At 49.0% G+C, this 22,562-nt stretch overlaps 3 protein-coding genes across 9 annotated transcripts; 2 read left to right on the forward strand and 1 right to left on the reverse strand.

Annotated features, from left to right (window-relative positions):
- Positions 1-2,554: 2,554 nt before the first annotated feature.
- On the forward strand, positions 2,555-7,972 carry LOC130522836 (phospholipid scramblase 2-like). Its single transcript, XM_057027598.1, has 8 exons — positions 2,555-2,804; positions 3,477-3,538; positions 4,873-5,159; positions 5,360-5,402; positions 5,483-5,703; positions 6,532-6,693; positions 6,784-6,945; positions 7,025-7,972. The coding sequence occupies exons 2-8, from the start codon at positions 3,526-3,528 to the stop codon at positions 7,082-7,084; spliced, it is 948 nt and encodes a 315-aa protein (XP_056883578.1). The 5' UTR covers positions 2,555-2,804; positions 3,477-3,525; the 3' UTR covers positions 7,085-7,972.
- A 171-nt stretch (positions 7,973-8,143) lies between these two features.
- tnk1 (tyrosine kinase, non-receptor, 1) lies at positions 8,144-13,188 on the reverse strand. Of its 7 annotated transcripts, none has more exons than XM_057027588.1 (14): positions 13,058-13,188; positions 11,561-11,741; positions 11,388-11,452; positions 11,126-11,317; positions 10,889-11,041; positions 10,541-10,818; positions 10,332-10,458; positions 10,030-10,176; positions 9,867-9,961; positions 9,518-9,790; positions 9,328-9,395; positions 8,743-9,182; positions 8,558-8,668; positions 8,144-8,472 (listed from the first exon to the last, which is right to left on the reverse strand). In XM_057027588.1, exons 2-14 carry the CDS (start codon positions 11,721-11,723, stop codon positions 8,335-8,337), a joined length of 2,250 nt encoding a protein of 749 aa, XP_056883568.1. In that variant the 5' UTR covers positions 11,724-11,741; positions 13,058-13,188; the 3' UTR covers positions 8,144-8,334. The 7 variants fall into 7 exon arrangements, with proteins under 7 accessions (XP_056883568.1, XP_056883567.1, XP_056883565.1 ...); XM_057027587.1 differs by lacking the exon at positions 13,058-13,188 and adding an exon at positions 12,823-13,051; XM_057027585.1 differs by lacking the exon at positions 13,058-13,188 and adding an exon at positions 12,816-13,051.
- Positions 13,189-15,043: 1,855 nt separating this feature from the next.
- trmt44 (tRNA methyltransferase 44 homolog) lies at positions 15,044-21,478 on the forward strand. The gene is made up of 11 exons (XM_057027590.1): positions 15,044-15,599; positions 15,669-15,786; positions 15,864-16,083; positions 16,161-16,229; positions 16,422-16,529; positions 17,048-17,119; positions 17,515-17,621; positions 17,846-18,029; positions 18,913-19,252; positions 20,933-21,049; positions 21,121-21,478. The coding sequence occupies exons 1-11, from the start codon at positions 15,269-15,271 to the stop codon at positions 21,351-21,353; spliced, it is 1,899 nt and encodes a 632-aa protein (XP_056883570.1). The 5' UTR covers positions 15,044-15,268; the 3' UTR covers positions 21,354-21,478.
- The last annotated feature ends 1,084 nt before the right edge of the window (positions 21,479-22,562 follow it).

Below are 22,562 nucleotides of genomic sequence, written 5' to 3' on the forward strand. Positions count from 1 at the left end.
GTTTGGCCTCAGACAGGTCAATTACATCTGCCGCCTGGCGCTGCCAGCATGAGTCCCGACATCTGCAGCCACGTGGGGCAGATGTGCAGATGCGGAGGGAGATAAGGCCTCTGCCTCCGTGAGGATGATCAATAACTTTAGAACAGTTTCAGCCCAAAGCTGCCACTCAGATCTGTGCACGTAGTTGGTGTTTGATGGGCGGAATTATTGCCAAAGGTCCAAATTAGCTGCAATCAACCACGGTGTTGGTGACGTCACAGCGACTTCAGTGGAAAACGCCGGCTAATTTTGAGAAAAAGGGCAGAAATCGAAAACCAGGACTGATGAAATAACCCTAATTTCCTATTTGATTTCGCCACAGTGTCCATAACAACAGACAAAAGTGCATTTAAATGCTCCAAAATTGATGTTATTGGATGTAAAATCTCCACACAAAAAGCAAACAAGCCAACAATACTGTCTCATAGATGATAAACTCGATTATCAAAGCCAAATAATCCCAAATACACCCATAATAAATCCGTGTTTTGGCTCCGGAGGCCCAAAGAGATTAGAGATGAAATCAGCCTCCCAGTGGTGCTCTAATCTGGAAAACTTGATCACTTTGCTTCGCCCAACTTGTCCTGCAGATAGCCACCCAACGCAGACCACACACAAACACACACACACACCCACACACACACACACACACACACACAATCTCCACCCACTGGCTGCCAACACTCAGGAGACAATGTAGTAAAACTGAGTGTGTGTGTGTGTGTGTGTGTGTGTGTGTGTGTGTGTGTGTGTGTGTGTGTGTGTGTGTGTTGTTGCCGTCTATGCACATTCAGACACGTTTTCACTCTTCCCTACTCGCCGCCCTGTCCTAATTATTCCCCTTTCAGGACGCCCAGGCCGGGCCAAACATAGCCGCTGCTGATGGATCAGTGTATAAATAAAGACGAGGCTGGCAGCATGTTGGGGGGGGGCAGGAGGGGTCAGATAGGCTGCGCTGATTATCAGAGGCACGCCTCATTAGGCTCCTCGGGCTGGGTGGACAATCCTTGAACTCGAGGACAGATTGTTGGCGTTGTTTTGTGTCGGAATGAGTTTGAGGCATAAAAAGCCCTTAAACCTGGGTTAAGGTGTTTTAAAAAGCACTCAGATCTAAACCTCTGATGTTTTGCAGCAATAAAATGAACCTTTTTAACTGTAAAATCAGTATTTTTCCGTGTTCATTGGTTTATCAATAGAATTAATTTCTCCTCAGGAACATAAAACATGCTTAATGATGGCAAAAATAAAAACATATAACATTTATTCTGAATAAAGTACATCTTGAATCTTGAACTGAACTTGAGAAAAACGTATGTAAAAATTCTAATTTATATGGAAATATTTAGGGATTAAAGGCAGAGTTCATGGAAAATAAGCTGTGATATTTGCCTTCTATACACATTTCTAAATGGATATACCTTTTTTTAAAGACAGATTTGGCTGTAATGTAGCACAAAATATAAGAAGTTATGGCCAATATCTGCCTGCAAAATGTCACAAGGGTAAAAGTCTGTAGTTTCGTTCCATCATCGCAGATCTGAGGTCACGTAAATGGCAGTAATAAAACAATTATGTTCCTCTTATCAGTCAAAGCAGTTACTTGTATTTGTAGAAAGTTTTTATACCCTCTCGTGTTTGTGTGTGAGATAGAGTGTGTGTGTGTGTGTGTGTGTGCCCGCCCCCAGTTTTTCAGTCCTATAAGTACCAGAGGCTGCAGCAGGTGCCAAATATAGACCGGTTAAAACCGTTGGCCTGTGCGTCTGAGGAAGAACGTAGCAAAATAAGAACAAAATATTTGGGTTTTTTTCTGAAATAAGAGCAGCAAGAACCGAAAAAGAAACATTAATTCAAGTAGTTTTCCACAGAAACGATGGTTCTGGCAACAGCGTGTCCCCGTGTTTTTACTCAGATTTGCTGTTGTTTCTTTGGTTAAAAGCCTCCTGAGGATACTATTTCTACAGCGGGAAAACAAGCAGAAAACCCAAAGTTTTAAACCCTTTCTCCATCACATTCAAGAAACTTAATGTTGCTGACCTTTGACATGGGAAATCGAATCATCTCACCAGTCCAAAACCTAAACTTAAATCCAGAGTTTTGACCGTAGAAGGGAAATTGTGCCGACCTTTGAACCGCGACCCTCAGTTCCTTTGAACGACAGAGAATACTTTATTCAGATTAAAATTTAAAACATACGCCATTAAACATCTTCTAGATTCAAAATGTACAGTAAAAATTCTAGGACATTAAAAACATTCGCAATTATTCGTGGAAGAATCTGAACTTTGCGGAGCAACGTATTAATTGAAAAAAAAAATCCCCCCCAAATTTCTCTGGAATTCACCTGGAAAACAAACAATCAAACAAACAAACAAACAAAAATCCCCTCCCCAGTTCTGATGAACGCGCTCAGAAGCCATGACGTCACCGAGGGCGTCCGCGCAGCGTTGGCGCCACCTGGTGGCTCCTTCACACACCGCAGGAGATAAATAAAGCCGCGCCACGCCCTCCGTGTTATAAACACACAGAAACGCATGTTTGCGTTTTCATGGTGGGGAACGTCTTCGCAGAATATCAAATAGTCGCCATTTTAAGTTTAACCTGAGAAAAAGGTCGCGAGGGAGGGGAGGAGGAATTCACGATAAGGAGGAGGAGGAGCAACGGCGGCGACGTGAGGAAGGAGGGAAAGTCTTCCTCATCTCCGCGGGTCGAGTTTCCTCGCAACTGTTGCCAGTTTTGGGGGAAATCCTGAGCCCAAGACGAAACAGGTGAGATTTTAATGCTTTTGCCTTTATTCGCTGCTCAATTTGACCAAATGGCGGGTTCCTCATAAGCGCGCGCGTGTTTGCGTGTTTGAAAGTGAGGCCCCACAGGGGGATTACGTCACGGACTCTAATTAACCACAGTTGTGTTCGAAATGCTAAAACTCAGTTTTGGGCGATTCTGTGTCGGTTTTCCAAGTTTTTCCAACGACAAAGAACAAAAAAGAAACGGATGACCACCCAACCCTTCCTGGAAAACACGCACACACACACACACACCCCCCCGAGTTTCCTGACTTTTTCTGAAGGATACGACAAACAGACCAATTTGATCCAGAATTATGACTCTAATCTTCCCTTTGGAAATTCTTTCCCCCCAGAATCATGTGGAAAACGCCCTTTTCCCGCTTTGCCACATAAATCACGTCAAAGTATGGAACTACCAGCACTTTCCCCTCCGCTTCTCGGGGGCTCCTGACTTCACTTTGCCCCATTTTTGCTCAGTTTATTGGGCGCAGCTGAACTTCCAAGTGACTGAATCACACGACCTGCTCGCAATAATGCGCGTTTATTGGACGCTTTAATTGTCACTTTCATCATGTGAGTGAAGGAGGTGACAGTTTTCCATGTGATGAATTTCCTCCTCCGCCTGTCTCCCTCCTCTCCCCATTCCTCCAGTTTCCCATAGAGACCCCAGGAACGTACCGGGAAGCGAACCATCCTGGTCATGTCCGCCCCTGGTAAGTGACTCAACCGTTGCCTTTTTACCCTGTATGTCACAACAACAGTTGACTTTAACCTTCCTCATTTCTCCGTCCGAGCCACGTTTTTCTAGATCTTTCGCCCCTTCCCTCCCCCGCCTCCGCATTCCTTCTCTGTCTTTGGGTAATTTGCCCTCATTAAGCTGTAGAAATTCCGCGGGCCGCCGGTTTGGAAGGTTCAGTCTGTCCTGGCGGTTGAGGAGGTGAAAGGAGTTGTTGTGCGGGCAGGTTTCCGCTCACACTGATTTTAAGTTTGCGTTACTGGGACGCTGCAACTTGCTGACTTTCAGGTTTTCTTTAATTGTTGGAAAGGCAGAACAGGAATAAGTCACTTCCTGACAACTTTAAATGACCTTCAGCGCCACTGTTGCCCCCCCCCAAACACTATCTCAGGTGAATGAAACCGGTTTGACAGGTTATGACACCAACATTAGCTGCTACAAGCTAATTTTAGCCACTATGTATCAATATCTCAAACATAACAAAATACGGTAAAGCTAAAACTAGCTTGGCAGCTAATGGCTTAAAAATGTTACCCTACTTGCATCTACGACTATTGGTAGCTTCCGCATGTCCCCTCCTGATGTTACGTGCTAATATTTTTAAAAAAAGAAGCTTGCTGAAGTGAAGTGAGAAACGCTGCTCTGAGGTGACCACAGACCATGCTGCATGTTAGCACCACGTTCTTTTCCTGTTAAATTGTGTTTCCGCTCGGATGGGACAGTGGTGACATGTGTTTTGTGTGACACTCATTATTCCGCTTAATTCAATAAATCAGCCTTCACCCACACACACTCCCACACACACACACTTTTTGGCCGTGTGTGTTTGCTGTAAGACCTGGTTTTTCTTGTGAGACCAGATCTATACTCGAGTGACGCTAAGCTCCTGGCGGCGTGTTTCCACTGGTCAGATCATCTGCAGCCGTTACGTTTGTGGTTGGGGAAGGCGTCTGCTGTTTGTGCAGCATTTAACCACGAGAAGTGCAACGCTTGACTGCTCGGCCGCCGCTGCAGCTTGGCTAATAAGTAGCTTATTGGCTCTGTGAGATGATCTTGGGCACACACACACACACATGCACTCTCACACATTTACAAGTGTTGAGCACACGCCCTGCTCCGTGTAGACGGGGGTGAAGCGGCGTTTATTAGCGTTTTGGAAGGTGAGGGCGTTTGTTTATTTATTTATTTATTGAAGTTTTGTGTGATTTGAAGCCAAAGAAGCTCTGAATATAGAGGGGACATTAAGAAGCAGCAGGAAATGGAATAATCAGAACCTCTGAAAAGGACTTGAGCCCGATGCCTGTTTTCCAGGTTATCCAGGCCTTCCCAACCAGGCGCCGTACCCCATGGCTCACCACGGGGGCCAGATGGTGGCCCCTTACCCGTCTGGCCCAGGTGGGTACGGAGACCCTCAGGCCCCTCCTCCAGGCTTCAACATGAGCTATGACCAAGGCCAGCCGCCGGTTGTCATGTACCAGCCCGGTCCCGCTCCAGGACCGGAGTACGGCGGTCATCCTGGAGCGATCTCCCCGGCGCCGCTCAGCGGGCCTGGCAACGTTCCAGTCGGTGTCCCACCAGGGCTGGAGTACCTCACACAGGTATAGACGGAGAACCTCTAGAAAACACCACAGCTGGGCTTTGTCCTTCATACTGGTTCAGGTTCTGCTGTTTTCTGAGCGGGTCAGGTTCCCCTCATCAGAACAGGGCCCTTTAGCGGTGGTTTTATTTGGTTCCAGGAACTTTGTCAGACGCTCCTCTAGGTTTAACACATTCATGACAATCAAATGCTTTGTTTTAGGTTGACCAGATCCTGATCCACCAGAAAGTAGAACTCCTGGAAGGTAAGACGGGCTCGCCAGAGTCGCTCCCGCTCAAGAAGCAGCGGAGTCCCATCAGGTTGTTGCTTTGTCTTGATGTCCAGCGTTCATCGGCTTTGAGACCAACAACCAGTACGAGATCAAGAACAGCCTGGGCCAGAAGATCTACAAGGCCAAAGAGAAGAACGACTGCTGCACCAGGAACTGCTGCGGGTCGCTGCGCAGCTTCGACATGAAGATCAAAGACAACATGGACCGCGAAGTCATGCGGCTCATCCGACCTTTCCGCTGCGTCTCCTGCTGGTGCCCCTGCTGCCTTCAAGAGGTCCGTGAGTGCATATGTGTGTGTGTTGTGGTACCGAGTGAGGACCCGAGGACCGCAAAGTCGGGACGTTTTCACTTTAAAGGCCCATTTTCGGGTCGTGACCTGGGTTCAGGTGTAGGACAGACCATTATGTCAGAGTCCTCACAATTATAGAAATGTAAATGTGTGTGTGAATAAGTTTCAATGGTCTCATAGTTTATTGATTTTTCCACACCAAGATTACCTTTGGACCGACTGTAGTTCTTGGACAAATATAATCAGGCGTCGTGTTCAGAAAGGTCGATAGATTGGTGTCGCTCTTGGCCTTTCGAATACCCGAAAGGATAAATATTATTCACAAGTCATTTGTTGATTCGGTGCTGCTTGAAGAATGAAATGACAAAGCGATCCAGTCAACCGGGAATGGAAAGGAAAGCAAAGAAATGTGCTTTACTCTAATATTTTAGTAGCATTAACTGTTAGCACGTAAGCTAGCTAGAAAGGTCGATATCGGCGGCATCTGCTGGACTGGCCTCCGCCCCAACCGTCCCCCGACTCTGAGAGTCTTTTCTTTCACTTTCTGCTTAATCGAATCGTTGTGTGTCCACTTTGGCTAGGAGCCAGGCAGCACACACACACACACACACACAGACACACACACTGCAGTTTTGTTTGGCAGCCAGACAGGAGCCACGTGAGATGTGTTGCCTTCACTATGTGGTGGGACTCACTCAGCATTCATGGCTACATTTCCCGTCACAGCTGGTCTTCATCCGCTCGGCTCCACCAAGTATTGCAGCCACTCTGGGATAACGTGTGTGTGTGTGTGTGTGTGGGGGGGTCCCACAGATGGAGGTTCAGGCACCCCCGGGCACAACAATAGGTTACATCAAACAGGACTGGCACCCTTTCCTGCCCCGGTTTTCCATCCAGGGGGCCAATAAGGAGACGTGTCTGAAACTGGAGGGGCCCTGCCTGGCCTGCAACTGCTGCGGGGACGTCAACTTTGAGGTGAGCGCTTGGGCGTTCCTGGTCCTGTCCTGCACGCCGCCACTAGAGGGCGAACGTTTTTTGACAGTCCCTCGTTTTGTTGCTCCGCAGCTGAAGGGCAAAGACAACGACAAGCCCATCGGTCGCATCAGCAAGCAGTGGAGCGGCCTCCTGAAGGAGGTCTTCACTGACACCGACAACTTCGGCATCCAGTTCCCGCTGGACATGGACGTGAAGATGAAGGCCGTCCTGCTGGGGGCCTGCTTCCTGATCGTGAGGCTTCGCCTTCTTCCTTTTAAGGCCCGTCACTGGCGCCGGTCTCCTCTCACTCATGTCTTCTGTCTCCTCGCAGGATTTCATGTTCTTCGAGAAGGTGGGCGAGGCCAACCAGCGCAGCACCGTGTTTTCGTAAACGGGGCAACCGACGCCGTTCCGCATTTGTGCACTTTCTGATCGTCTACTTCGCTTTTTCCAGCGTGTCTTCATCGTCCTGGTGCTGTCCATTTACACAAATACTATTAAACACTGAATGATGCGTTATTTTGTAAAACTGTCCAGGCTGGTTTTGACCAGCCGCCACATTTGCCTCTAAGTCTTTGAAGTCTCAAGAGTCTTGAGCATCTGCCACCTTCTGAGCTTTAATAGCATGCTAACGGACGCCAACATCTAGTAATGTAATAGTGTTTATACACGTATGATTGTTTATTACTGTTGTTCATGATGTACAGTCAGTGTTTAGGAGTCTGTTTTTTAGCATCGTAAATGCTAATCTCCCAGACTGAATTGTTAAGCATTGTATTTTATCACCACGCTGTTTCGGGGAACGTCGTTGCAGGGAGCGAGGAGATCAGAGCCAAGTGTGCATGTCTAGACCAAACAATTTCACCTGCTAAAGGTCGGGTTGGTGGGAGATTTTAGATTAATTCGGCCAGTTCAGAACCAACCCAGGGCTTTGGATCACTTTGGAACTGTGCCTTTAAACGCAACACGTGGTGAAACGAAGGTCTCGTTAGGTGACTGTGAACTTCTGTGGTTGCCATAGATGCTGCGACCACTGCCAAAACCTCCAGACACCACTCCAGCAGCAGATGCTATGTTTACCGTAGTAACCACATATATTTAGCATTTGTATATCCAATAGGGTATCACTAGCTTCTTGAAGCTAAAGGATGCTTAGTTTTCTGCCTGTGTTTATGTTTACGTTACGTTTCAGTCAAATAATTCTCCAGCGCATTGTTTTGTAGAGGATGGTCAACATGGTTGTCCATGAATAAAAAAATGTTATGGAAAGAAAACTGGATCAATTTTCATGTTTCAGTCATTTGACATTTTTAGGTGAATCAGATTGTTTGCCTACACTACCCACAATGCAACTCACCACAGTGACTGGAGGAGAGATGAGGGACCCTGTTGATGTGTTTTAAACCCAGCCAATATGGAGCTAATCAGTTAATCCTGTTACACCACATCACCAGATGATCCATTTTATTCACTAATAGTCATTTTTATTACAATATTTACAGATTAAGATACAAAAATGTTGCAAAAAAAAGGTTTCAGAACAGGTGTACAAACAAACATTTAAGAGGTTTTTTTTCTTAAAATACAGCCCTTTTACGTGAATATTTCTTAGTTTTTCTAAACATCCGAGGTGGCGCTTTGTCACCGTGGACCGGCCTTTTCTTCACGTGACCACCGGATCAGGTAGCGGCTGGCCAGCTGCAGGTTCCACTGGTACTTGGAGAGGATCCGGAGGCAGTCGTCCCTGGAGCAGAGGCTCAGCGAGTACAGCTGCTCCAACTGAGGACGCCAAACAGGAAAAACCAGCGGTTGAATAAAATACAAAAAAAACAAAAACGCGCCAAAGTGAAAAATGGCACGTTACCAAATATCGCCTGACCTTGAGCTGTTGCTGAGCTCGTACTGGGTTCCACTCGTTGCGTTGGAGGGCCATGTCGGCCTCTTCGATGGTCACGCCGTGCACCCCCTCCATGACCTACAGACCCAGGAATATTCACCTCGGTCAGATTTAGAACATTTTTTTTAACGTGCAGAAAGCTGAAAGCTCACCTGTGAGACGAGGCTGTCCCTGGTGTTCTGCAAGCGGGGCGGCCTCTCTCGGCTGCGCTCTCGCTCCCTGCCGTCCGTGTTGTCGTCCAGCTGCGGGGTCGAGCGCGCCATCTGTGTCATTTTTGCCAGGTTAGAGGTGCTCTGCTGCGGCTGAGGCTGCGCCGCCATGACCATGTGCGGAGGCCACGGGGCGCCTGGGACGGGGAGGACTACTGGCCTCCTCGGGGACTTAATTGGGCGTTTGAGATTGGGAGGTGGCGGTCGAGGGGGCGGGATGATGCTGGCCTCGCTGAACCGCCGCGGGTCTTTTTGCATAACCGCACTGTGGGCGGCCATGACAGGAGGGAGGAGTCGGCCCTGCTGATCCACTCTGACTGTGGTTACAGTCTGAGACCGCGGTCGATGTCCACCTAAAACGGACTCCAGGCTCTGGGACATACCTGGACACAAACAATTTAGATTAAGCAGTGACATAGATATCTACCGTCACTACCTAGCTCATCCAGCAGGGGGCAGGCTTGTCCACAATAAGCCAATGGACAGCGATATTTTCTTTACATTTTACCACACATTTTCAGTTCCCACCTGCCATTTTTTGCAAATTGGTGCCTTCCTTCTCTTTGACAGGACCCGGTAGCCTCAAGTTCCCACTGCTGGACAGAAAACAGAAAACACGTGAAACCAAGAAACACACCCAGTCTATCTTTATTGTCCGCAGTAATGGTGTAGTAAAACAGTGACATGTTGTTTTGGACAGAGAGGAAGTATGACTGACTCATCCAGGCTCTCCGGCGTCCCCCAGCTGCGGTCTGGGTGGACGTCTCCGTGTCCGGTGTGATGCAGGCTGCCCTTCAGTGGAGTGGAGATGAAGGAGGCAGCGGGCACTGGAACGGGAATGGGAGCAGAAACGGGCCCGGGGCCAGGCCCAGAGTTGGTGGGTGGCAGAACGGCGGCGACGGCAGGCGGCGTTGGCACGGTGAGGCTCGCGGGAAACCAGCCCACCGCCAGGGTTTTCTGGTTCTGGCCCCTCCACTCGGACATCTCCAGGCTGCAGAGACCCGCGAAAACATAAACAACAAATAACAGGAGATGGAATTAAATACGCATCCCACCCCTCTGCCCACCTGTGCTCTACCAGGGTCACAAAGTCGTTGGCTGCGAGTGCGAGTTTTCGGGACTCAGAAAAGTCTCTCATGGCTTGTACTTCCTTTGGTTTAGCCTGTAAAGGAGGTCATGGGTCAGGCTGGCGCCGGCTCCATCGCCTGTTCACCGGGCGGTTGAACCCACCTCTGCTACCAACATGCCGAGCTGCGAGAAGTTTGGCCTGTCGTTGGGGTTGCAGGCCCAGCACTTCCGCATGACCACGTACAGCTCCTGAGGGCAATCCGGCGGCTTCTCCAGACGCTCGCCCTCTCGTTCCACGCGCCACAAGATCTGGATCGATGGGAACAAAGAGCTGAGAGCGTGCGATCAAAAGGCCTTTGGGCGGGGTCACATTCCGAACGTGACGACAAACACGCTGAGTGACGCGAGCACACACACGGGGAGCGCGGTCTCACGCGGTCACGTGTAGGCTAACGAGTGCGTACCTGTCTGCCTGTCAGGCCGAACCAGGGCTCCTCACAGTAGGTGAACATCTCCCACATGGTGACTCCAAACATCCACACATCTGAGGAGTGGGAGAAGGAGCCCACGCGGAGGCTCTCTGGAGCACACCTGGAAAACCCCAAAAATGATGTTTTGGGGTATTTTTTTTGTCTAAGAACCCCGGATGGATTAGATTCCCAACTGCCCTCACCATGCAAACGGGATCCTTCTGTGAGCCGACATCACGTAATGATCCACCTCTTGGCTCAATCCTCGCATGAGGCCAAAATCCCCGATCTTGACCATCTCCCTGGAAGCAAGAAGGATGTTTCTGGCAGCCAGATCCCTGTGGATCAACCTCCTGGTCTCCAGGTAATCCATACCCGACGCTATCTGAGTCGCGAAGAGCCAGAGGCGGACCAGAGGGTACTCGAACTGACGGGCACGCAGGGTGTCGTACAGCGATCCCAGAGAGGCCAGTTCCGTCACCTGAAAAAACATAAATATTCCCAAACATTCCGGCTCCCCAAACAAGTTGACACTCAAAACCAGGCTTTACCATCTTCAGGGGTTGCGTGAGCACCACGCCGTAAAGCCTGATGATGTTGGGGTGGTCCAGCGCCTGCATGGTGGTCACCTCCTGGAGGAAGTCCGTCAGCGTGTCCGCCTGTCTGGACACGCTGTTCCGTAACGTCTTTACCGCAACAGTCAACTAAAGGAACGGGGTAAAAAAAAAAGAGGGATAAATGATCAACCCCAGCAGAATGTGGCATCTACGGAATTCCGCCAGTCTCACCACTCTTCCGGTGGGTGTGTGCCACTCTCCCTTCCTCACCACACCGAAGGAGCCGGAGCCCAGCTTCTCGCCCAGCAGCAGCTCGCCGTCCTGTATCAGACACGGCAGAGCCCGACCCACGGGCTCCTGACCCTGGGAGGGGGCGGCGCCGCTCGGCTGGTCCACCGCGTCGCTGCTTCGACCGCTCAACACCTGCAGAGGAACGTTTGGGTTACGGTTCTGTCACGTGACACCGACTCGGGTGTTCCTCCGGGTTTCTGACCTTGGGAATCCACGAGCGTGATTTGACTTTGTGCCGTTTCAGAGCCTCCCATAATCTCCTTTGAGCTGAAAGAAAAGAAAGATGATTAATACCTTTACAAACTTCGGAACGAGTGACGCTGGCGTGGCTGAAATGACGAGTCAATCGTCGGATTCCCCGCTGATCCGGCTCACCGGGCTTGCTGATCCCGATCTGCTCCAGGTCGGACTCCTTGACGTAGGCGAAATGCTCCAAGCGGGTGATGTTGAGGCCATCTCTGACGCGGAGGTAGAACTTCTCCAACTGGACGTCGGCGAGGAGCTGGTAGAGCCACTGAGTGTCCTGGTCCATCACCATGACCCGGCCCGCCCGTCTCTGCGCTCCACAAACCACAAGAGGAGAATAAGAGAGCCGGGCTCTGTCTCAGTCTGTTTCACAAGGTCCTTAACCCACTTGGGCCTTGTGTGGTTACCACGGAGACCAGACAAAAGCCCCCGACCTATCACGCTGGGAGGGGGGTTGGATCTAAGACCTCTTTGTTCCGGCACTTTTAAAAACACAATCAATGATGATAAACATTCCTCCGGGTCTGCCTGGATCCCGCTCCACACGGCCGGAATCACTGCGATTCCTCCCACCCCCGACCTCCGGTTCCGCTCCTAATGTTGGTACCAGGGCCCCGAATCACCTGCTTATCAGCAGGGCGAGCGCAGCTATGAGTCAGGTAACATTCCGCTGTCAGTTACCTTGGAGAAGAAAAGGAAAACATCCATCCGTAATAAACAACCAGCTCGGCTACATTGCTGCATCAGCTCGCTCCCTCCTGACGACCGGCGTGGGATGGTACCGGCCCGGGCTTGCATTTATGTGTGGGCCAACTCCCAATGAACGCGGAGCCACATTGTCAAAGTGTGGGAAATGTTCAGCGCGCACGCACACATGCGCAGACCTCTTTGGTCATCTTCTCTATGTACAGAGTGATGAATCTTTAACCTGCACAGCTACTGACAAAATACTTCAGTCTGATGGCATGTGCGACCCAATTTCCCACTGCTGAGAGCGACCCGTCACTGGTTAAACTGGTCCGGACTTCCTAACATCTTTATCAGAAACTTGAGATATCACATTGTTTATCCAGTGCAGCCTCGCTTCTGTTTTACACTGTTTACACTGGGGGGAGACCGCTTCACTGAGACCGTGAACGCATCACGACATACACACGCGCACACGCACCTAAAGGCTGCTTCGGTGACTCAAGTACTGATTTGTTACCAGACAGGTACGCATTCTCGGAAGAGTTGAAAATTAAATCAAGCATAAACATTCCATTAAATGAAAAGTACCGTTTGATGCTATACTGTACATGGCTGTTATTTTTCTCCCCGTTTAAGAACTTACTTTCAAAAACTGGCGATTATTTCGTAGTGACCGTCATTTTCAGGTACTTACGACTTACGATGACAACAATCGCGGAAGAAGACGTTACTTTTTAACCGCGCACGCCCCGAGAAAGGTGATCCATGTTGTTATTGGAACCATCCGCCGGCGACGTGGAAGGAAGTTTTTCCTCCCCAAATCACAAGTTTGTCTTCTCTCAAAACACCGATATGAAATATCCTCCACGTTTTCCCACAAAACATGTAACCCTTTGGTGTTGATAACGAGTCACGTTAGCGCCGCTGGAGATCTACCTGTGTGTGTTATCGGTTCTTCTTATTCCATTTCCGGTGTTTGAGTTGACCACACCCCTTCCTATATGATCACCTGGACTTACAGCAGCATAATGGGAATTTACCTGTACAAACACAAATGTAGCTGAATTTATCTCTAAACCTCGTTTTACTCTGCGTAATCTATATACGTAGCGCACCTACAAACTAGCTACTTCAGCGTTAATTAATGCTAGTAAGCTAAATCTAAATGCTAGACTCTATAGGATGACAGCAGTATAGATAAATGTGTTAAAGTAGATCACTGCCGTTCATAGAATGTTAACTTATAGTTGGCCTATAAAAGCTACTTTTCAAATTCTCTCAAACCCCAAATTCCATAGGACGCCCTCAGTGCAGCTAAATAGCAGTTTATTTCAAATATACTATTTTGTAGATTATACCAGAGGTGCATTAAAGATCAGGTATTTGTTTACTGGCAGCTATATCAGCAGTATACATGCCAGTTAAAATGACATGTTCTTTTACAGATTATAGCTAAAAGCTAGCTACTGATTGCTAGTTTATGGAATGCAAAGCTAATGCAGTGACACCTGTTCATTTGTTTATTATGAAGCAGTTTGAACTCATTTACGATTTATAGACCCTTCCATTTGATTTAATAAACTTAATTTAGCAGCTGTAATGTGAAAAGGTTAGCTCAGTGCTTCATAAAAGTTTGCATTCTTCAATAATTGTAAGGTTTCATGGTATAATGACCAATTTTGTAGCTAATAAGGAAATAGCCCAGTTCCAGTATGATAGTAACTTCTAGAATAATACTAATTATGTGCATTAACTCAGACGAAACTCCACGAGGCAAAAAAAATGAGTGTGAGTGTGTTACTGTCCTCTGCTACTTGTTGTCAGACAGGTCTGACAGGATATTTTTTCTTCGGCAGGCTGCACGTGTGGAAAGGCTGCACTTTGCACTTCCTGGTACAGTATCTGACTGTTTCCCCTCCCTGCCTGAGAGGGTCAACACACAAAAGAGTTCAGCGCTGCTGCCGTTCAAACGCTGTATTGCTCTTTAGTCTTGTTCTGCCTTTACTATAGAAGCATTTTTTTACTGACTCAACATGTAACTATAATCATAGTTACAGTACAGAATAAGAGCTGCCCTTTTCAACATCCTTTGCAGTAAAATACCCAATTTTTGATCTGATATGAGCAGGATCTTGATTATTTATTACTAGAAAATCATGTTTTGAACATAATTTAACCACCACCTCAACTGAACAACTGAATATTGAATATTCAATGTCACCATTAATATGTTTTACAATACTAACAACACACAGCAAGCACAACAGATGACCCATTGACCTGATGTGTCAGAGAAATTTAACCAGCCTAACAGGTTAGTAAGGTTACTAATTACAATTTCAGTATTTACGACCAGCACTAAATGAGTTTGGTTTTTTTGTGCTGTCCTAAATCTTCCAGACTCATTCCCAGATATGAAATTTGGTTTCACCTGTAAAGGATACAGCCAACAAATATAAGCTGTCCATAAAAGCAGTCAACTGTGAACTGTTGTACGACAAAAGTCAACTTTTCTGAGGCAAAGTTATTTGTTTGCATTAAGTTCAAAAGTCATTTGTCATAAAACTGAAAGTTCAGGTTGTGAAACTGCTGATGAAAGAGACAGAGGAATTGACAAAGTATACATAGGGTTACAATGTTTAAAAGTAAAATAACAACTCTGTATTGCAAAAAATGTATCTTGTTTTTTATATCACCATTTTACAACATTTTATATTGTGCATATTTTGAAATTATACAGTTCCATAATACAATTATTACTATGTAAAACATTGTAAAGGTGCCACAATATATTGTGAAACAATTATCTAAGAACCTGGAATATATGTATTTTTACTTTAGTCTTAAAGATAACTGACAAAAACTAAAAGTATATCTACTATAAGCACAACAGCGCCCTCTGCTGTGTGACTGGGCAAGCTGTCGCCTGGCTAAACGTCATCATCCCGCGACAATATCTCATCAACAACTGAGGATTACGTTTGAAAGGTTTCCGATTTTATATATTATTGATTTGATCACCATTTTAAAATACCTTTGTTTTGTGATTTAGTTACGTCGAAACCGGACATCTATGTCACCGGGTTCGTGTTTTATTTGTAAACGTGGTCCCCTGTAATACCGGGAGATGTCAAACTTGATCACGATATGCCGAAACTGTGCGATATAAAGTTTCCAAGTGGATGCAAAACTCTTCCCGAAGGGTTTTGGTCGTCCGTAGACGTCTGGATAAAGAAACCTCACGTTGTAAACAAGCGTCTTTGTGGCGCGAAGGAGACAGAGGGTGAAAATGTGGGCAGAGAGGCTCTGAAATTCCTGCTGGACGATTCGGAATCCTCCACAAAGGTGTTGTCCTTCATAACCGGCCATGTCTCCGAGACAGAGGAACACGAAGAACCCTGGTGTTTCAGTGTCAGAACAATTATCCCCAAAGTCAACCGTTATGGATCAAAGTCACATAAGGAGGTGATACTCAAAGGTAAGGAGAGATCGTGCCAGAAAGTACCCTTTAACTGTATTTGAAGCCATTATTTTTTGTCTTTTCCAGACTATAGCAAACAACAAGTGACTTTCCTTCCGTTTGAAGAGGATGCTGGAGGACAAGTGTGTCTTAAGAGTGGCAACATTTATCAGATTCTGCTCATTAACCAGGACTGTGAGGAATGGTGAGAACATTTCTGAGCATATTATGCAGCTCTAACGGTTCTTATTTGGTCATCGGTGTTGATGTTTTCCTCATCAGGGTCGTGGAGCTGCACCTGATGGCCCCGGACGCCTGGTTCTCCGACGGCGTGGCGTACCCGCACCCCGCCTGGTTCTCCACGGACCTGCTCCCGAAGCTGGCGCGCTGGGCTTCGGAGAACAAGAGCAGCGAGTTCAGCAGCACCTTGTCTCTGCTGCCGGTGGAGAAGTACAGCGCCACCTACCAGCAGCTGAAGGGGAAGTACAAAGCTTTGGTGAAGGTGAAGCGCTCGCTCGTCTTCCTCATCTGCGATGATTGTAGCGCTCCCAGTTTCAGCTATGATGGTCATTTCTGTAGGTCTGGCCGGAGGTCACGGATCCAGAGAAGTTCGTGTATGAAGACGTTGCCATAGCGACGTATCTCCTGGCAAGTCCCATCCTGCTTGTTAATCCTTCCTTCTTAGTGGATTCATCACCTCGTGCGTTGTTGAAATGCGAGCGACCTCAGTTAAGTGGGTCGCTCGATGGCGAACGCGGCTGCGATGCTCTGAATTGATTGACGCCAGGTTTATTGGCGAGATTTAAAGCCCGCTCCAACACGCACGATTCATTCCCGCAGGTGCTCTGGGCCGAGGAGCGTGCACGGAAGGGCCTCACCGCCCGGCAGACGTTCGTGGACCTGGGATGTGGAAACGGCCTCCTCGTCCACATACTGACCAACGAAGGGGTGAGTTATGTCCTGATGTCCAGACTGAAGACGCACGCGCTGAAATATGAGAATAAATCAATAAAACGCCGACTCGGCAGGATAGAAGAGGAAATATTTGGATCGATGAAATACCGACGTTCATCAATGAAAATCTGACTGATAACCATGATGCTGATCGATCAATTGAGGGTAATTCCCAGATTTCCAGCCCAAAAATAAAGAATCAGGATGTAAATTCCTTGCAAACATGACAGAATTTGAGTTTTCCCATCAATCACCTGCGCTAACACCAAGAGAAGCGCTGGCGTCTCAGAGCAGAGGTCTTTAATTAACCACATTTTCTCTGACAGCTTAATCAATGACACGGGGGCGTTCGGGCCCCCAGCTGGGGGGATTCGTGTGTCTGAATATATTAAGGCTGCGCTTGTCCGTCTCCCAGATGGCCAATCGGGAACGAGGGCAGGTGTAATTGTGATTACTCGCGGTGGTTAGCAGGAGCGATTAGCCGCTGATCGTCATGCCGTTTTGTGCCGCAGCATTCGGGAAAGGGCATCGATGTGAGGAAGAGGAAGATCTGGGACATGTACGGCCCCCAGACTGTGCTGGAGGTGAGGCACTTCTGACTGTTATCATTTTTTAAATGAATATTTGATATGTGATGATGCCGTTAAGCACATCTAAAAGTCCCATCAGCAATGATGGGCGGCACCTGTCCCCTCCTCCGGGCTCCCTGTTAGTCATTTTGACGAAGAGCTGCTTCCATTTCAGCTCATCCATTATTCACTGACTTTTTTGGGGGGGGAGCAAATGCGGCGCCCCCTCAAGGGCTGTTGCTCCTGGTCATTTGGGCCACACATCTGTCCAGTTTGAGAGATTCCTCAATTAATTCTCCTATATGTCACCTTGATATTCAGGATGTATGCACCCCCCCCAGATCAAATCACGATGGCCTGACTTGTCGCTGTTTTGAGGAGCTCTCATGGTTTTCTGTCTGCTATTTCAGGAAAAAGCAATTACTCCCAGCGAGAGCTTCTTATTCCCGGGTACAGACTGGCTGATTGGGAACCACTCAGACGAGCTCACGCCGTGGATCCCAGTTATAGCAGCCAGGCGAGTCATCAACGCATAATCTCATTCAGCACCTCAAGTGCCAGCTGATCTCTCCAAGTGGGAATAACAGCGCGTCCCGGCGAAGGCCTGCGCTGCCCCGGGCGGCCACCCGGGGGCGGTGTTGCGCCTCACTGTGCGTTATCAGGCTGTCAAAAAAAAGCTTCAACTCGGATTAAAACCAAACTTTATTATTATTGTTATTGTGTCATTTTCCCTCTGCGCAGGTCGTCCTACGCCTGCCGATACTTCGTCCTGCCCTGCTGCTTCTACGACTTCTACGGAAAATACCAGAGACGCCAGTGCAGGAAGTCCCAGTATCGGGAATATATCGACTTCATCGCCGAGGTCAGCCACATCAGTGGTTTTCAGACGGACGAGGACTGTTTGAGGATCCCGTCCACCAAGAGAGTAAGCTAACAAATCCACTGTAAACATGCGTCGCGTTTAAACGGGTCACTCCCTGCTCATTCCTGAGACTCTAAGGGGGGAAAAGCAGCTGTAAATGTCATTTGCTGTGATTGGTGGCTTGCTCGCATATTTCATGATTGGATTCTGGCTCTGGCACAGTGTCCCGGCTCGTCTTTCACCGTCTTCCTCCATCTTTCCATCTCCGCTGTCAAAAAAAGGGAGCTTTCCTAAACACGCTCGGTCCCACAACTCTATCATTAGTACATCTAAACATTTACATGTTTATTCACATTTCTGCCTGTACTCACACCCCACAATATTCCAAATACATAAATCTGAATCTGGGAGGAGGATCGGGTCTTTGGGGTGTTCCCTATCCAGCCTGTTTTCCCCAGAGGAATCAAAAAGTTGTGTTATCTTTGTCATATTGACCATTTCCTGGTAACATGCTGTTTAAAAGATGACGGCTTCAACAAACATCTGTTAATCTTCTTCTTGGGCAACACTGGATAAACATTTGAGTCTTCCTGCCTCACAAATTTTACTCTCAACTATTTTTCCCACTCAGAGCTTTGAGGGCGAGTTCAGATTTTGTTTTGTTCATGGGGATTTTGACGGGAATGAGCTGAGAATTCAGTTTTTTCTGCAAATATCTGGTTTCTGAGGGTTTTCACTTTAAATTTGAAATTCAGGCTTTTTTTTCTCTTTTTTTCTGACTTTAACCCCCATTCTGTCTTTGATTCCCTTTCCTCGGATGCTCTTTCCTGCTCATCTCCGCTCTTTTATGACACCTTTTATCTTGGCGTCTGTGGTTAAAATGAATTCAAGCGCCTCATTTCTCCTTTATTACATATAAATATCTCCTGCAACCGACTGTCTGTAGGTCTGCCTGGTCGGATTGTCGAGGAACTACCAGCTTCCTGGCGAGGCCGAGGCAGAGCGGCGGAGAACTGACTACATCCACGCGCGCAGATTGGCCCCTGGGGTCACGGGTCAAAGGTCAGCTGCGAGAAATGATGGCGAGGGTTGCTGCGGGAGTGGAGAGGCCCACGGGAGCACCTGGGGGTCGGGGTTCCAGCCCAGGGAGCGCGTCGAAACGGTTCGGAACTGCGCCGCTCTCCCGCGGGACATCGTCGACGGTGTGGTCCAGCGGGTCGCCAGCTCTCTCCTGGAAATGACCGACGATGGCGGCGAAGGTGCGACGGGCGACTGGAACAGAGGAGGTAAACCGCCGACCCCCAAACGACCGTAAAAGGTTCCTGCCGCACTCTGAACTGAAAGCCTCCTTTCTCCATACGTTCCTCTTCAGGAACTTTAAAACACGTTTAGCTTTGTCATGTTAGCATTTTTCGCCCTCCCCCTCCATCATCCCAGCCGCCGCCCCCGCCTCCTGTCAGCAAAAGCTCCGCCACACGGAGCCGAGCAACTTTGAACCCTCCGCCGCGCCCTCAGTCAGCCTTTCCCTGCACACACACACACACACACACACACACACGGACCTGGCCGTGCACCACCCACGCGCCGCCACTGCCGACATCCACGCTTGCAGTATAAATGAGATAAGGAGGCCCACGGTGATTAAAACACAACGTCGGGATGTCAGAGCTGAAATTAGGTAGAAAAAAAAAGGGAGAAAATATGACTGAGAGCAAACACAGACCCCGGCTGGATGAATTATGCATCTCCGCCTATGATTTATGCAAAAGCAGGCATTTATATGGAGGTTTTCCCGGCCGCCGTTGTGTAAGAGCAAAGGGTAGAATCAAGGTTAGCCCGATATTAAAAAATCCAGGAAGGAGATGTGGAGATTTTGTTTGCTGTTTGAGCCGACGCTGCTGGAGTCACAAAGGATGCGACTGGAGCCCAGTTTTCTGAGACCTTTGACTGGTTTCTCCCCTCAGATCTTCTGCAGTGAAAATGCTGCCTCACGGGGGCTTTTTGGGGCAGTTTAAGTGCCGAATGTGCAGCGTGTGCAGCCGTCCGCTTTAGTGAAGTCGCTAATTTATGCATGCGGCGCTGCTGCCTGAGCTCCCGCGGTTATGTAACGGTGCTGGAACGAGGAGTGAGCGTGCAGCTTCACCTGCCACGCAACACCGGCTCTGGCCGCGGAGGCAGGAGGTTAGTGACGGCACAGCGTTCCCATCACTGGAGCGGCGGAACACGCCGCCGCCACGAGCTGGCCACCCGCGGCGTGCTTCAGAAAGCGTGCTTCCAGTGGCGCGTCACGTGCTTCCAGTGGCGCGGAGTTTTGCACAGTTGATGTTTAAGATGCAGCTTTATGCCAGACGTTAATCAATGGTGGTCGCTGGTCGTCGTCCAAGTCTGCTCTGTCAATACCAGCACTCCCATTAATCCCCATTAACAGTAAAGGGCAGCTCTAAATGGTCTATTGATATTGTATGAAGGGCCGGAGCGGCGAGGCCCCTCGGGGCCGCCGCTCTGCCCGCCGTCACCACGTGGCACAACCGAGCGTGGGAGCGTCTCGCATATTTCAGGCATTAGCTCATCGGTCCGCAGAGCTAAATTTAGCACGCAGCATGCAACGGGCACCACCGCGTCCGTAATTTACCGGGAATGCAGCCTTAAATGTGACGATTTGAGACCTTCGTCGGGTTTCCCGTCCACGCGGAACGACTCTGCTTTGACGTTTCCGTCCTCACCGGAGGAAAAAGCAAAGACAAAGCGGAATTTGAAGCACGGCGTGACCCTCCGCGCTGTGAGGAGGGTTGATATTTGTATAAAACAAAGGTCGGCCGGGGCTGAATTCCCTCCCGGGGGTTAAAGGTCAAAAGTGCATCGCAAATGCAGGATCGTGTAGCTGCTCTGTGCCGCTGACGAAGCGGCCTTCGGACTCGCTCGCTGCGCGTTGGCGTTCACTTCCCGCCTTTTTCCCTCCGACTCAGGGAGCCTCTCGGTCGGCGAGGCCGCCGGGCTGCTGGAGCCTCAGACCCTGCAGCTGCTGAAGAAGGAGTGTGGCGGCCTCCAGACGCTGCTCAGGAACCACCACCAGGTCTTCAGAGGTCAGTCGCCTTCATGAGCGGGACGAGCGTCGGCGTCCAGGAGGGGTCTGATCGCTTTCTTCCCTTTACAGTCGAGGGAGGGAGGGTCTTCATACGAGACGGCCGTGACCCAAAGCCCTCCAGAGGGGACGCCAAGAGGAAGCCCGTCGCCCCCGGCGCCCTGAAAACTCGCCCTTGCTGGTTTTACGACCACCATCCCCAGCGCTGCCCCCTGCAGGCCGAAGCCTGCGCCTTCGCCCACGGACCGGACGACCTCCGACCCTCCGGCCGACCTCTGAAGAAGATAAAAAGCCACGTTTGCTGATTGATTCTTTGATTTCTGAACTTGCTGAACTTTTCTCATCCCGATGGTTCATTTCCGTTGCCTTTTTATTTATTCCTCTGCTAAAGCTGTTCTTGCGCTATATTAAAGGGCCTCTTCAAGATGCACCTTTGTTTGTTTTGCGATCATGATGGATTTGCTTTAATTGAAGCGGACTTTCGTGGCGGCTTGTCGAGCCGTTTTCCCTTCCCTCTCCCCCAGGGATGAGAATGACGCTACTAAAGAACCGTCTTTTTGCGACGTTTTGATCCCAGTCGGGCTGAAAGTGTTGGTGTTTTTCCAGTTTGGGCGCTCCTGCTGTGCCCAGCAACACGTGGGCTTTAATGACCGGTTTAAATCCCCCCCCCCCGCGCACGCCATTTAGCTGCCAGAAAGAAATTAAATCACGAAGACGGTAAAGTCGCTCGGTCCGATCCAATCGACCTCCTGGTCCCCATTTAAACTGCCTGTGACGTGGCGGCAGATCAGAGGGCGCCGTCCCGTCTGATCCCCACCCCCGCACCTGACATCCCGTCGAGACCCCGGAGCTTTTCCGGAAGCTTGTGCAGAAGCCGAGTCGTCACGGCTCAGCTTATGTCCGCCACGCCTCGCTGCCCAGGGAGGGCGAGGACACCCCCCCACCCCCCACACCGCCCCCCCACAGTTACGCCATTTCAGCAAACAGATTTTTCTCATTTGATTACTTCAGAGATTGTGTCTGTGGAAATGAGCCTCGTTGGTGACATTTGTCGTCTTTGACATTTCAGTCTCGTCCCCTCTCCCGTCGTCTCACAAACGTTTGTGGTTTCCTGCCACGCTTGCGGGATAAACGTAGCGCTAACAAGTTAATAGCAGCAGAAGAATCGGAAGCCAAATTTAGGTCAGAGAGAAGCGGCTTCATCTCGCACGGCAACGTCCCCCTCATGCTTTATTCACCGTGGCACCGCAGGGGCCCCATCTGGGATGTGCAGAAGCCTCTTTCAGCAAAAGCAAGAAATGCAGGACAGCCAAATCTCTTGTTCGACTGTCGGTGGCGTCGATGTGAGGCAAAGCTTAGTTCCTGAATTAGCCCCTGGTGTTTGGCTAACTGCCGAGTTAACTAAAATGTCCTTCACACTTTAGATGAAATAGATGAAATTTCAATTTCTCGCTCAACGATTCATCGCGCCCTCGTGTGTTTTGGATTAATAGCGCTGCATGACAGCAGCTTTT

The sequence above is a fragment of the Takifugu flavidus genome, chromosome 3, assembly GCF_003711565.1.
Source record: "Takifugu flavidus isolate HTHZ2018 chromosome 3, ASM371156v2, whole genome shotgun sequence".
Classification (NCBI taxonomy): Eukaryota; Metazoa; Chordata; class Actinopteri; order Tetraodontiformes; family Tetraodontidae; genus Takifugu; species Takifugu flavidus.